We start from the raw sequence: 15,344 nt of genomic DNA, 5'->3' as shown, positions 1-15,344 counted from the left end.
CACAGAGTTAGTGTGAATTCAACTGTCCACAACAATCTGTGGACTTTTCAAATAAATTACTTGAGATGGCTTAACATATAAAACAAAATCTGCTTAGAATCACTTTATTCAAAGAATAAAATCTTACAATAAAATGGGTTAGGCAATACTTTTGCTTTCTGTTGGAATAATACATTTGGTCTTTGGGTTCAGTAATCATATTTTTAAAAAGAGTAAAAATTCATGTCATTGTAAAACAGATGAAATTCTTTCTTCCTCTCATGAACAGCTATAGGGCATTATTTGTATCACTCTTTTGGCTTTTCAGATATTCTGCATTATAATTATTTGAACTCATGCCTTAGTTTCCCTAATAGTCTATACATTTTAAGAAAAAGAACTGAGGCCTATATGTCTTGAGTCCTCCACTGCATTTAGTGGAATATATTTCAAGTAAGCTCAATAAGGATTTGTTCAGTAAATGTCAATCTTTTTTTCAATCAAAACTCAAAAGGAATTCATTGGGAAAAATGGGTACATATTACCTATCCTGACCAGTAAATAAACAATTCTTACCATAAAATAGAGATTTTTAAAAAGTAGTTATGTCAGATGACATATGTACTTGAGGCATGTCAAACTTACAAAGTCTAGTACAGAAGTGTTTATGGACTAGGGTGAGTATATGCCGTGCTTCAGTCTTCTGATTTACCTGAAAGAAACACTGAAAAGTTAAAAATAAAGTGTTTTTTCATTATTGTTCTAAACTTAGTGTTTCATATTCTCAAAGTATCTCAACAAAAAAACATACAAAGCATACTTTTAAATATTTTTTTCAACACATACTAAACTGCATTACAGATAAGTCATCTTCAACACTTTCACATCAATATTTCTACATGAAATCCCGATTTTAAACTTAAAAAAAAAATATTTAAAGAAATGCTGAAATAACCACACACACCATTTTTCTCTCCAGTATAAATGTACAAAAAGTAATCTTCCACAAAAATGAACAGAATTTCAACTTTCTGTACCATCTTATTTCCTATCTGGATTGTGAGCTGCTTAAGGTACATGTCTATGGTGCAAATCTTGGTTTGTGAGTATACGCTGTGACAAAAAATGATTCAGACATGTTAATAAAGCAGGAATATTAATGGGATATGCCTTAAAGTAATCTAATTGCAGGAAGTTTTTACTAAACTCATATTCTCCATTGTGTTTATTATGTGTGAGGTATTTTTTTTACTTTATATAATTCAAAGCCTGGAAAAATACCAAAGTTTCTTTTTTGGAATAAATCTCTCTGATTTGCAGTAATTAAAAGCTATTTTTGTTGGTGGAATAGTGGGAACAGTAAAAATATACATTACCATTCAATGTTTTCTCATATTTTTAAAAAGTGTAAAAGATAATAAGGCATACTAAAGTTATATGAAACTAATTTAATCTTTGGTGATTCAGAAGAGACCTCTGAATCTTAAAGAGACTGATTCAGATTAGCTTAATGAACACTAATTATTGTGGTATTAAAGATACAAAGAATATAGCTTAACAGGAAATTCAAACATAATACTAAATAACAGAATTTGGTTGCTAAGTAAAAGTAAAAAGAGACAATATAAAAATGTCAGAGAAAAATATATTAAAATTAATAAATCACAATAGTCTTATTTTTAAATTTCAATGAAATCTCTTTTGATATTTCCATAATAAGAATCCCAAATCCCACAGCATCTTCAAGGAAAAATAATAAAGATAAAAAGAGAATCACTTGGTGTGTTGGTAATTCTACACATGTGCATGATTGGTTTGTAAGTTCACAATTTCTGTAATAAAAACATATTAAAAAGAAATTTTAAAAAAAGAAGAATCACTGATTTGAATAGAAAGAAAATATATATCGAAAAGACAATACTGCCACATGCTTTTATTCTTTGCTGCATAATATATCCAACCCAATGAAGTTTCAAAATAGAAGCGTATCTCTTTAAAAATACAGTGAAGCCATCCCACTTCATCAACTTAGAACTTAAATGCAAGAGTTCACATTATACTTATTATGCTTATGTGGATACACCTTAAAAGAAAGAAGCATTTCCTGCTTTCCTTGAATTACTATAGAAAATCCACAGAAATAATTAAAATGGACCAAGTTCTCTTACTCAAAAACTTTTACATGAAATTTCTTAAGTGACTTAACATAAGACACATACTTGGAATAAATGCTTCATTACTTACTGGTTCTTCTTTAACAACTAGGCATAAATCACCATCACTGCTCCGGGCACCAAATCCATTCAGAGAGGACCCGACCAAAAAGAGTCTACTTTCTAGAGAAAGAGAAGAGGATTATACCGTTTTACTTAAAATTTAAAATAAAGATACATGTACACATGAAGGGCATGCAAAAAAAAAATTAGGGAAACATACGTGGAAATAACAGCTGAATTTCTCTTTGCAGTTGTGTTCGACAGAGCTCCTTCTTCTTTAAATCACTTACTTGCTGCTGACATGCTTCAAATAATTCCAGTATCTGCTGACTCAACTTGAACCCACCACAAAGAAAAATAAAAATTTTGTGACTTGTCAGAAATATAAAAGTAATGACCATATTGAGAAGTATAAATCAATACTACTAACAGCATTTAAAAAAATAAGTATACATTATCTCCTCAATACTTTCCAAAACAGAACTACTTTTATTCAAGTACATGTGGGTAATGGTTTGAAAAGTTATACATAAATTTTACAAAGTAAAATATCACTGACAAATAACAAAAGTACCGTCATTGATAATTCATAATGAAAATAATCCTTGGGTCAGCAAACTACAGCTCTCAGGTAGCTGCCTGTTCTTATATGGCCGCCACACCTAAAATGTTTTTAGCATTTTTAAAGGATTATAAAAACAGGAATATGTTACAGAAAGCATAGGGTAGTAGCAAAGCCTAAAATATTTACTATCAGGTCCTTTACAGAAAAAGTTTGCCCAACCCCTGGTGTTTAGACCACAAATACCACATATAAAACACTACAGAAGAAAAGTTCTTAGTCTTCTATTCATGCAAACCATTCATCCCCATTTTTACATCACCCTGAACCCTGTCTTCTTATTGACATCTACTGGTCTCCTTGTTTATCTATCAATCTGATTAACTGTTTCACCTCCAATCAAACTCTTATCACCATACATAATTTCATTATCTATAATGAAACGGACTTGGCCCAGCGGTTAGGGCGTCCACCTACCACATGGGAGGTCCGCGGTTCAAACCCCAGGCCTCCTTGACCCGTGTGGAGCTGGCCCATGTGCAGTGCTGATGCGCGCAAGAAGTGCCCTGCCACGCAGGGGTGTCCCCCGCATAAGGGAGCCCCACGTGCAAGGAGCGCGCCCCTAAGGAGAGCTGCCCAGCGCGAAAGAAAGTGCAGCCTGCCCAGGAATGGCGCCGCCCACACTTCCCGTGCCACTGACGACAACAGAAGCGGACAAAGAAAACAAGACGCAGCAAACAGACACAGAGAACAGACAAGCAGGGGAGGGGGGGAATTAAATAAATAAATACATCTTAAAAAAAAAAAAAGGATGTCCGAACAAATTTCCTAAATCAATTCAGTGAGATGAGGGAAGAGATAAAGGATATTAAGATGACACTGGAGGAAGCAGATGTGGCTCAGGAGATTGAGCTCCCGCCCATCACATAGGAGGTCCATGGTTTGGTTCCTAGTGCCTCCTAAAGAAGACAGGCAAGCTGGTGTAACCAGCAGGTGCAGCAAGCTGACACAAGATGACAAAACAAGAGACAAAAGAAGAAAGATATGATGAGAGGCACAACAAAAGCAGGGAGCAGAGGTTCCCTGTGCCTCCTAGAGAAGACAAGCAAGACTATGAGCCGACACAAGGGCAGGCACAGCAATCTGACACAACAAGATGATGCAACAAGAGACACAGGAGGAAGAATATAATGAGAGACACAATAAAACAGGGAACAGAGGTGGCTTAAGTGATTGGGTGCCTCCCCTCCCACAACAGAGGTCCAGGGTTCAGTTCCCTCCTAAAGAAACAAAGAAGATTAATGAACAAAGCAAGTAAAAACAATGAGCGCGTGGAAATAAATAAACTAATTAATTAAAAAAAAAAGACAACACTGGGTGAACTTATAGAAGAAACTGTATACATAAAAAATAATATTTTATGGTAATGAAAGGCACAATGGACAAAAGTAAAAACACATTAGAATCACACAATAGCAGATTTGAACAAGAAGAGGAAAGGATTAGCAAAGTGGAAAATAAGACATCTGAAATCACATAGATAGTAGAAAAGATAAACCAAAAAAGGGAAAACTTCAGCAGGGAAACAAGGAATTGAATGGTAACATGAAACGTACACACATATGCATTGCAGGTGCTCCAAAGGGAGATGAGAAGGGAAAGGAGGCAGAAGGAGTGTTTGAGGAAATATGGCCAAATATTTTCCAAACCTTAGGAGAGACATGGATGTTCATGTCCAGGAAGTATAGCATATTCCAAACACAATAAATCCTAACAGTGTTACTCTGGGACACATACTAAAAAGATTGTCAGATACCATAGATAGATAATCCTGAAAGCAGCAAGAGAAAGGAGAACCACCACATATAAGCCATGTCTCATAAGATTACCAGCTGATTTCTCAGCTGAAACCATATAAGATAGAAGGTAGTGGTATAACATAGTTCAAGTGTTTAAAGAAAAATCTGACAGACAAGAGTTCTGTACCCAGCAAAACTGCCATTTAAAATGAGGAAGAGATCAAAATATTCACAGACACAAAGAAACTGAGAGGATTTAATAACAATAGTCCTGGCCTTAAAGGGAGTTCTGCAGGATTGAAGGAGTGGAGAAGAGAAGATTATTAGAAGGCTTACTAAAGGGTAACAAAGAAGGAGAAACAAAAATAAAATATGGCATAAATAAGCCTAAAGAATACATGGCTGAAACAAGTACTGTCTTTACAGTAATAATAGTGAATATTAATGGTTTAAACTCAATTAAGAGACACAGATGGACAGAATGGATTTAAAAGTTATGACTCATTTATATGCTATTCACAAGAGAATCACTTTAGACCCAAGGACACAAAAAGGTTGCAAATGAAAAGCTGGAAAATTATTTTCCATGCAAACAGTGACCAAAAAGGGCTGGGGTAACTGTACTAATGTTGGTCAAAATACACTTCAAATGCAAAACTGTTGTAAGAGACAAAGATGAACACTATATATTCATAAAATATATATTCTTCAATCTAGGATCCAGGGGGAAAGAATATCCCTATTGTGCACACACTGTTGTCATGCAAGGTCAGCTTTTACCAATAAGAAAACTAAATATTTATGCACCTAATCAGGGTGCCCCAAATTACCTGAGGTAAACACTGGCAAAACTAAGGGAGACATGGATGCCTCTACAACCATAGTGGGGGACTTCAATAAACTGTTATCACCATTAGATAGAACATCTTAACAGAGGCTCAATAAAGAAAAAGAGATCTTGTACAATACATTAAAGGAACTAGACCTAACAGAAATACAGATCATTGCACCCCAAAACAGCAGGATATATATTCTTCTCAAGCGTTCATGGATCATTCTCCAGGATAGCCACATGTTAGGTCACAGAAGACATCTCAATGGATTTAGAAAGATTGAAACTATACAGAGAACTAGCTCTGACAACTGAATGAAGCTGGAAATCAATAATGAGCAGAGAATTGGAAAATATAAGGAAGTTAAACAACACACTCTTAAACAATGAGTGGGTCAAGGTGAGAACTGCAAGAGAGAATCAGTAAATATCTCAAAGCACATGAAAATGAGAAAACAACATATCAAAACTTACAGGGTAAGGTATTGTGGGAAAAAAGTGTTGGACTATAGGCAGGGTTCAATGCTGTCACAAAAACAACAAAAGAAAGTTCCAAAAGCTGTCCAAAGGATGTGCTGTGGGGGGGGGGGGGGGTGAGGTGGTCAGCAGAACAAGATAGTGCTATACAACTCCCAGGAGGGAGAGGGACAGAGAGATGAAGAACTTGAAACAACAAATGTGAGTTAAAAAGCCCACACAGTGGCTGGGAAGGGCTGCCCTCCCCAAACCCCAATATATTATGCTGGGTAAAAGCCCTGGCTCATTGTAGCTGGCTGAGAGGGGGAAAGACAGCTTCTTCCCTGTCAGCTGTTTCAAGGGAAAATGGAGGGTGATCTGGGGGGAGAGGGGCATTTCTTCAGTGAATTTGCTCAGCCATGCCTGCTTTAAATCTCTGCTCTGGAGAATCAACACAGAAACACAGTAAAGCCAAGACTGAAACACTTTCATGGAAAGGTATGCGAACAAGCATCATTTGCTGCCCAGTCTAGAAATTACATGGACAAAAACTGTTCAGTTCTCTCTGCATCCTAACCTCTGGGAGAAAATCTGTGCTCCATTAGTGAGCACAGATAATTTCGATAATTTAAGCCAGGTAATTTTAAAGACTTACAATAATAAGTTGAAACAAATACCAAAGAAGAGCTATGGGGGAAAAAAGGCAAGAGAGAAAAATTGGCCATCAGAATAAATTCACCAACATATTTAGATGCATAGAAATGAGCAAAAAATTACAAGCCATACTAGGAAACAGGAAGACATAGCCCAGCCAAAGGAACAAATTAAATATCCTGGTGAAATACAGGATTTAAGACAATCAGTGAGTGATGATCAGACAACTCTCCTGAATCAATTCAAAGAATTTAAAGAAATAAAGGATACTGAGAAGACACTGGATGAGGAGAAGGAATAATTTGAAAGCCTGCAAAGTAACAGATGTTATGGGAATGAAAGACAATGGATAAGATTAAAAATACATTAGGTACACGTAAGAGCAGATCTGAATTGCTCAAAACTAGAATAAGTGATTTTGACGACAAAACATCTGAACTGGAAAAGAAAGGAGAGCAGAAAGAGAAAAGAAAGGAAAAATGGAAATTTCAGGTAAGTGAATGGCAATGAGAAAGGCACAAACATTCGCATCATCAGTGTCCCAGAAGGAGAAGAGAATAGAAAAGGGGCAGAAAGAATATCTGAGGAAATCATGACCAAAAATTTCCCAATCCTTATGAAAGACATCAATATCCAAGAAAGGCAATACACTCCAAAGAGAATAAATCCAAAGAGATCTACCCCAAGACACCTACTTTTCAGAATGCCAAATATCATAGAAAAAGAGAGGATTCTGAAAGCAGCAAAAGAAAAGCAAAGTATCACATACAAGAGAAACTTGCTAAGATTAAATGCCAACCTCTCATCAGAAACCATGAAGGACAGAAGAAAGTGGTATGATGTATTTAAGGTACTCAATAGGGAAAACTGCCAGCCAAGAATTCTGTATCTGGCACAAATGTCCTTAAAAAATGAGGGTGAATTCAGAGTCTTCACAGATTAAACAAAAAGTGATATATTACCAAAAGACAAGAATTACAAGAGATACTAAAGGGAATTCTGCAGCGTGAAAGGAAAAAACAAGGGTAAGAGATCTGGAGAAGAGTGTAGAAATGCACATTATTAGGAAGGTAAACTAAAGGGCAAGCAAACAGACAACAGAATGATATGACAACACTATCCAAATGACAAAATGGATGAAGTGAGTAATGCCTTTACTGTAATAAAGTTGTAAGTTAGTGGCTTGAATTTCCCAATCAAAACATACAGACTGATAGAATGGATAAAAAAACATGAGCCATCTAGATATTGTCTACAAGAGACCCATCTCACACTAAAGGACACAACCAGGTTAAAAGTAAAAGGTTGGAAAAAGATATTCCATGCAAATAATAACTAAAAAAGAGCTGGAGTAGCAATAATAATATCAGACAAAATAGATTTCAGGGAAGCAAAGGTGGCTCAAGTGATTAGGGAACTCCCTCCCACATAGGAGGTCCCAGGTTTGGTTCCTGGTGCTTCCTAAAATGGGGAGAAATAAATAAATCTTAAAAAAATAAAAAAGATTTCAAGTGCAAAACTGTTAGAAGGGTTAAAGAAGATCATCACTATATAGTAATAAAAGGGGTAATTCACCAAAAAGAAATAACTATACTAAATATTTATGCATCTAACTTAAGTGCCCCAAGATACATGAAGTACACACTGGCAAAAGTGAAGGGAGAAACAGATGTCTATATAAAAATTGTTGGAGACTTCAATACACCACCTCTCCGCATTGGACAGAACATCTGGAGAAAGAAAGAAACAGAGAACTAGACCTAATAGATAACTATAAAGCACTGTACCCCAAAGCAGCAGGGTATACTTTCTTTTCAAATGCTCATGGACCCTTATTAGCCAAGACAGACCATATGTTGGGTCACAAGACTGGGTCACAAATTTAAAAAGACATATTACACAAAACACTTTCTCTGTTCATAGCAGAATGAAGCTGGAAATCAATAATTGGTAGAAAAAGGGAAAATTCATAAATAAATGGAGACTTAACAACACACTCTTAATCAGTGGGTCAAAGAAGAAATTGCAAAAGAATTCACCAAATATTTTAAGACGAAAAACAATGAGAACATAACATATCAAAACGTATGGGACAATGCAAAGGTCATGGTGAGGGAAATTTATAGCCCTCAATGCTTACATTTAAAAAGAAGAAAAAGCTAAAATTGAAGATCAAACTGCATACCTGGAGTAACTAGAAATAGAAAAACAAATCTCAAACCAAGCCAAGGGAAACAAATAGTAAAGACCACAGTAGAAATAAATGAAAAAAAAAAAATTTTTTTTAAGTTCTTTCTTCTGGAAAGATCAACAAAATTGACAAGCCCTTAGCTAGACTGACAAAGAAAAAGCAAGAAATTGCAAACAAAATCAGAAAGGGGTTGGGGGGAAGCAGACTTGGCCCAGTGGATAGGGCGTCCGTCTACCACATGGGAGGTACGCGGTTCAAATCCCGGGCCTCCTTGACCCATGTGGAGCTGGCCCATGCGCAGTGCTGATGCGCAAAAGGAGTGCCGTACCATGCAGGGGTATCCCCCGTGTAGGGGAGCCCCACACGCAAGGAGTGCGCCCCGTAAGGAGAGCCGCCTAGCACAAAAATGCAGCCTGCCCAAGAATGGCACCGCACACACGGACAGCTGACACAGCAAGATGACGCAACAAAAAGAAACAGATTCCTGGTGCCACTGATAAGGATAGAAGTGGTCACAAAAGAACACACAGCAAATGGACACAGAGAGCAGACAATGGGAGGGGGGGAAGGGGAGAGAAATTTTAAAAAAAAAAAACAATAGCATTTCTATATACTATGAATGTGCAACTGAGGAGGAAATCAGAAAAAAAATTTATAATAGCAACTGAAAGAATCAAATATTTAGGAATAAACCTAAACCAAGGACATCAAGGACCTATATACAGAAGAGTACAAAACATTGCTAAAAGAAACCAAAGAAGACTTAAATAAATGGAAGGACATTCTGTGTTCATGGACTGGAGGACTAAATATCATTATGATGTTAATTCTACCCAAACTGATTTACAGATTCAACACAATCCTAATAAAAACTCCAACAGCCTTTTTTACAGAAATGGAAAAAACAATTGTGCCTAAGAGTTACCTCCTGAGAGCCTCCATGTTACTCAAATGTGGCCAGTCTCGAAGCCAAACTCAGCATGTAAATGTGTTGCCTTTCCCCCAGCATGGAACATGACTCCTGGGGATGAGCCTCCCTGGTGCCAAGGGATTACTACCAAGTACCAGCTGATGATGTAACTAGAAAATGACCTTGAATAAAAGGGTCAACTCAGACCAGAATATCTCAGTCTACATATAATACCAGGAGTTAAAAATGTTTTTTTACCTGAAGGGGGAAATGGAAAGGACAAATGAGTTTATATGGCTATGAGTCTCCAAAAAGAGCCAGAAGGTTATCAGAGGGGTTGCCCTTATGCACACCTGAGCAGAGTCCCAGAGACAGAAAAAGTACATACAACCCCAGGTACTGGTTCTCCTGAGGGCTACAGAGACCCACAGGTTCTATGGTCATGGCAGATGGAGTTCAGTGCCATCTCAGTTGGCCCTACTTCGGAGTTTGTGTTTCTGTGCGAAGGAGCTAGACTTAGATGTGATCTTTGTCCACAAGTCTCTCCTTTTACTTTTACTAGAACTGTAGTTGGTGCTGGGGTTTAATGTATACCCAGGGGACCTGAATCTCTGGACTGACTATGTGATAGCCAGGCCCTGAGCCTCAACAGACTTGCAACTCCTACACTCTGGTTTATTGGATTTACCCCACTCATCTAACATGGAGGTGAAAAAGGTCAACCACCACACCAGAGAGCCAAGACTGCCTACAACTGAAAGCAGGAGAATTGCATCCAGCATCCATCTGGAATCTAAGCCCCCTCTTGATATAGATGTGGAGTGGACACAACCATTCTAAGGTCCACAGGATGGAGAAATAGAGTATGGATTAGAGTCAACTCACTGATATTCTATTCATGAACTATTGTGATTAGTAATCGAAGAAACTGTGGCACTGGTGTGGAGAAAGTGGCCATGGTGGCTGCTGGGGGGTAGGGAGTGGGAGGAAGAGATGAGATGTGGGGGCGTTTTCGGGACTTGGAGTTGTTCTGGGTGGTGCTGCAGGGACAGTTACCGGACATTGTATGTCCTCCCATGGCCCAATGGGTGGAATGTGGGACAGTGTGGGCTATGATGTGTACCACTGACCATGAGGTTCAGCGGTGCTCAGAGATATATTCACCAAATGCAATGAATGTCTCAAGATGATGGAGGAGACTGTTGTTATGGGGGGAGGAGTGAGGTGAGGGGGGTGGGAGGTATATGGGAACCTCATATTTTTTGAATGTAATATTAAAAAAAAAAATAAAGACCAAAAAAAGAAAAACCAATTATCATATTTATTTGGAAGGGTGAGGGTCACTGAATAGCCAAAAACATCTGAAAAAAGGAGAACAAAGATGGAGGACTATCACTTCTGGAATTTAAAGCACATTACCTAGCTATAGTGGTAAAAACAGCATGGTACTGGCATAAAGACAGACACACTGACCAATGGAACTGATTTGAGAACTCAGAAACAGACCCTCACATCTATAGTCAAGTGATTTTTCACAAGGTTGTCAAGCCCTTCCATCTGGGTCAGAAGAATCTATTCAACAAATGGTGCTGGGAGAACTGGATAGCCATATCCAAAAGAAAGAAAGAGGACCCCTATCTCACATCTTATACACAAATTAACTCAAAATGCTTCAAGGACCTAAATTTAAAAGTGACAACAATAAAATTCACAGAAGAAAATGTAGGAAAACATCTTCAAGCTCTTGTGGTAGGCAGTAGTTTCTTAAACCTTATACCCAAAGCAAGCGCAATAAAAGAAAAAAAACATAAAATACTTTTTCACCTCCCAGGACTTTGTCAAAAAAGCAAAAAGGCAGCCGACTCAATGGGAAAAAATATTTGGCAATCAAATATCCAATAAGGGTGTAATATCCATGATATAAGAGAGATCATACAACTAAACAAAAAAAGCAAACAACCCAATTAAAAATTGGGGAAAAGACAATTGCAAAGAAGAAATACAAATGGTGAAGAAGCATATGAAAAAATGTTCACCATCACTAGTGATTAGGGAAATGTAAATAAAAACTACAATGAGCTATCATTTTACACCTATTAGACTGGCCGTTACTAAAAAGTTGGAAAACTATAAATATTGGACAGGATATGGAGGGATAGGAAATCCTATTCAAGTTGGTGGGAATGTAGAATGGTACAGCTACTGTGGAGGACTGTTTAGGAGTTCGTAAGGAAGCTGAATGTAGACTTGCCATGTGACCCAGCAATACCATTACTAGGAATATACCAAGATGAACTGACAGCAGTGACACGAACAGACATTTGCACACCAATGTTCATAATGGTATTATTCGCAATTGCCAAAAGTTGGAAACAACTCAGGTGCCCATCAACTGATAAATAAATTATGGTGTATACATATGATGGAATATTATGTAGCAGTAAAAAGAAATGAAGCTGTGAAACATATGACAACATGGATGAACCTGGAGGACATTGTGTTGAGTGAAGCAAGCCATGCACAAAAGCACAAATACTGTATGACTGCACTATTATGAACTAAATATATTTTGGAAACTCATGGAGTTAATAATTAGAATACAGGTCACCAGGAAACAGGACAGTAAAGAATGGAAAGCTGAGGGTAATCAGTGCAGAATTGATAAAAAGGTTGTTTGTAAATCTTTGGAAATGAATTGAAAAGGTGAAATCATACCATGGGGTTTATATCTAGCAGAGTTATTATATGGTTATGATAGTGGTTGAAAAGCCAAGTCTCAGGTCATGTATGTTACTAGAAAGAAAGCTTAAAACTGTAACACGAGACTGTATAAGAGAGTAAAACCAGGAAGCAGATGTGGCTCAACAGATAGAGTGTCCACCTATCATACAGGAAGTCTAAGGGTTCAATACCCAGGGCCTCCAGGCTTGTGTGGTGAGCTGGCCCACATGCAGTGCTGCTACACACAAGGAGTGCCAGCCCAAGCAGGGATGCTTCCATGTAAGGCTGTCCCCCACACAAGGAGTGGCCCCACGCAAGGAGAGCCTCCCCATGCGAAACTGCAGTCCGCCCAGGAATGGTGCCACACACACGGAGAGCTGATGAAGCAACATGATGCAACAAAGAGACAGAGATCACCAGTGCTGCCTGATGAGAATACAAGCAGACACAGAAGAACACACAGTGAATGGACACAGAGAGCAGACAACAGGGGGGAGGGGGAAAAGGGGAGAAAAATAAATAAAAATAAAATCTTTTTTTAAAAAAATGAGAGTAAAACCTCATGTAAAACACGAATTGTGTGATAGTGCATATACTGCATATATAAGACTGTTTTTACAAAATATAAATACCAATATACTAGAGAGAAGGAAACAGAATAGCAGCTACGTATGGTAGGGGAAGCACAGAGACTGAGAGGTAATGAGTTTTGTTTGTTTATTATTACTGGAATAATGAAAGTGCTCTAAGAATGACTGAAGTGATGAACGCACAAATATGAGATTACACCAAATATCAATGATGGTACACTTTGAATGGATTTATGCTTTATTAATATGTATCAATAAAATTGATTTGTTTAAAAAAACAAAAACTTAAGGGATGCAGCAATGGCAGTACTCACAGGGAAATTTAAAGCCCTAATGCCTACATTAAAAAAGAAGAGCTAAAATCGAAGACCTAACTGCACATCTGGAGAAACTAGTAAAAGAACAGCAAACTAACTGGAAAGCAAGGAGGACAGAAATAAAGATTAGAACAGAATTAAATGAAATTGAGAATTAAAAAACAATAGAATTAAGAAAACCAAAAGCTGTTTATTTTTAGATGATTAATAAAACTGACAAACCCTTAGGCTGGTCTAACAGGAAAAGAGAAGATGCTAATAAAAAAAATCAGAAATGAGAATAGGAACATCAGCACTGATTCCACAGAAGTAGAATATCATAAGACGATACTAAAAAAAAATTGTATACCAACAAGTTGACAACTTAAGTGAAATGGACAAATTTCTAGAAACACCCAAGCAACCTACATAGACAAAAGAATAGAAGACATCAACAGACTAAACACAAATAACAAAATTGAACCAGTCATCAAAAATATCCCAAGAAAAGCCCAGAGCCAGATAGCTTGACAGAGCAATTCTACCTATCATTTTGAAAATAATTTAATACCAATTCTGCTCCAACTCTTTCAAAAATTCAAAGAGGAAGGAACATTACCTAACTCATGAAGCCAACATCACCCTAATACCAAAGCCACATAAAGATGCTACAAGAAAAGAAAATTACATACCAATTTCTCTAATGAATTTAGATGAAAAAGTCCTCAACAAAATACTTTCAAATAGAATCCAACCACACATCAAACAAATTATACACCATGATCAAGTGGGTTTTATCAGAGGCATGCAAGGGTGGTTCAACACAAGAAAATCAATTAATATAATACACCATATTATCAGATTGAAGGAGAAAAATTACATGATCATCTCTATTGAAGCAAAAAGAGGCATTCAGCAAAATCCAGAATCTTTTCTTAATAAAACCACTCCAAAACACAGGAACAGAGGGACTTTCACAAATGATAAAGGGCGTATATGAAAAATTCACAGTTAACATGATACTCAACGGTGAACAACTAAAGGCTTTCTCTGTAAGATCTGGAACAAGACAAGGATGCCTACTGTCACTAATATTATTCAACATTGTGGCAGAAGTTCTTGCTAGAGCACTTAAGCAAGGAAAAGTAATAAAAGGCATGCAAATTGGAAGAAGTAAAACTTTCACTATTTGCAGATGACATAATCCTACATATAGAAATTCCTGAAAAATCTACAACAAAGCTACTAGAGCTTATAATTTCAGTAAAGTGGCAGGATATAAGATGAACACACAAAAATCAGTAGTGTTTCTTTACACTAAAAATAAGCACAATGAGGAAGAAATCAAGAAAAAAATTCCATTTACAATAGCAACGAAAACAATCAAATATCTACGAATAAACGTAAATAAAGACTTGCACATGGAAAATTACACACCGCTAAAACTGATCAAGATGACATAAATAAATGGAAGAATATACCATGTTCACAGATTGGAAGACTAAATAATACTAAGATGTCAACTTTACCCAAATTAATTTACACATCCAATGGAATTCCAATAAAAATTCTAACAGCATTTTTTACAGAAATGAAGCAGCAATTATTACATTTATTTGGAAGGGAAAGAAACAAGAAAATAAAATACCTTGAAAAAGAAAAACCAAGTTGGAGGACTCATGCTATCTGACTTTAAGGCATACTACAAAGCTACAGTGGTCAAAACTTCATGGTACTGGCACAAGGACAGACATATTGATCAATGGAACCAAACTGAGAGTTCAGAAATAAACCCATACATCCATGGCCAACTGTATTTGACAAGGCTGTCAAGCCTACTGAACTGAGACAAAACAGTCTCTTCAACAAAAGAGATGAAAATGGATACCTATTTCAAACCCTATACAAAAATTAACTCGAGACGGATCAAAGACTTAAATTTAAAAGCCAGGACCATAAAACTCCTAGAAGAATGTAAGATCTCATGGTAGGCAATGTTTACATAAACTTTATACCAAACTATGAGCAATGAAAGAAAAAACAGATAAAAGGGACCTCCTCAAAAGTAAATACTTTTGTGCTTCGAAAGACTGTTAAGAAAGAGAAAAGGCAGCCTACTCAATGACAGAATATATTTT

At 36.9% G+C, this 15,344-nt stretch overlaps 1 protein-coding gene across 9 annotated transcripts in view; it reads right to left on the bottom strand.

Annotated features, from left to right (window-relative positions):
* TENT2 (terminal nucleotidyltransferase 2) overlaps positions 1-15,344 on the bottom strand; it is a 66,041-nt gene that overhangs the window by 27,567 nt on the left and 23,130 nt on the right. For 5 of the 9 annotated variants that reach the window (XM_058275380.1, XM_058275371.2, XM_058275373.2 and 2 more), the window contains 3 exons: positions 2,416-2,530; positions 2,224-2,315; positions 625-703 (listed from right to left, as the gene is read on the bottom strand). In XM_058275380.1, coding sequence (XP_058131363.1) covers positions 625-703; positions 2,224-2,315; positions 2,416-2,530 — 286 coding nt within the window. The remainder of the gene's footprint in view (positions 1-624; positions 704-2,223; positions 2,316-2,415; positions 2,531-15,344) is intronic. The other 4 variants (XM_058275387.1, XM_058275384.2, XM_058275382.2 and 1 more) reach the window with 1 other exon arrangement.

The sequence above is a fragment of the Dasypus novemcinctus genome, chromosome 2 (assembly GCF_030445035.2).
Source record: "Dasypus novemcinctus isolate mDasNov1 chromosome 2, mDasNov1.1.hap2, whole genome shotgun sequence".
Classification (NCBI taxonomy): Eukaryota; Metazoa; Chordata; class Mammalia; order Cingulata; family Dasypodidae; genus Dasypus; species Dasypus novemcinctus.
The sequence above is the reverse complement of the archived record's forward strand: the minus strand, read 5'-3'. Positions and strand labels throughout refer to the sequence as shown.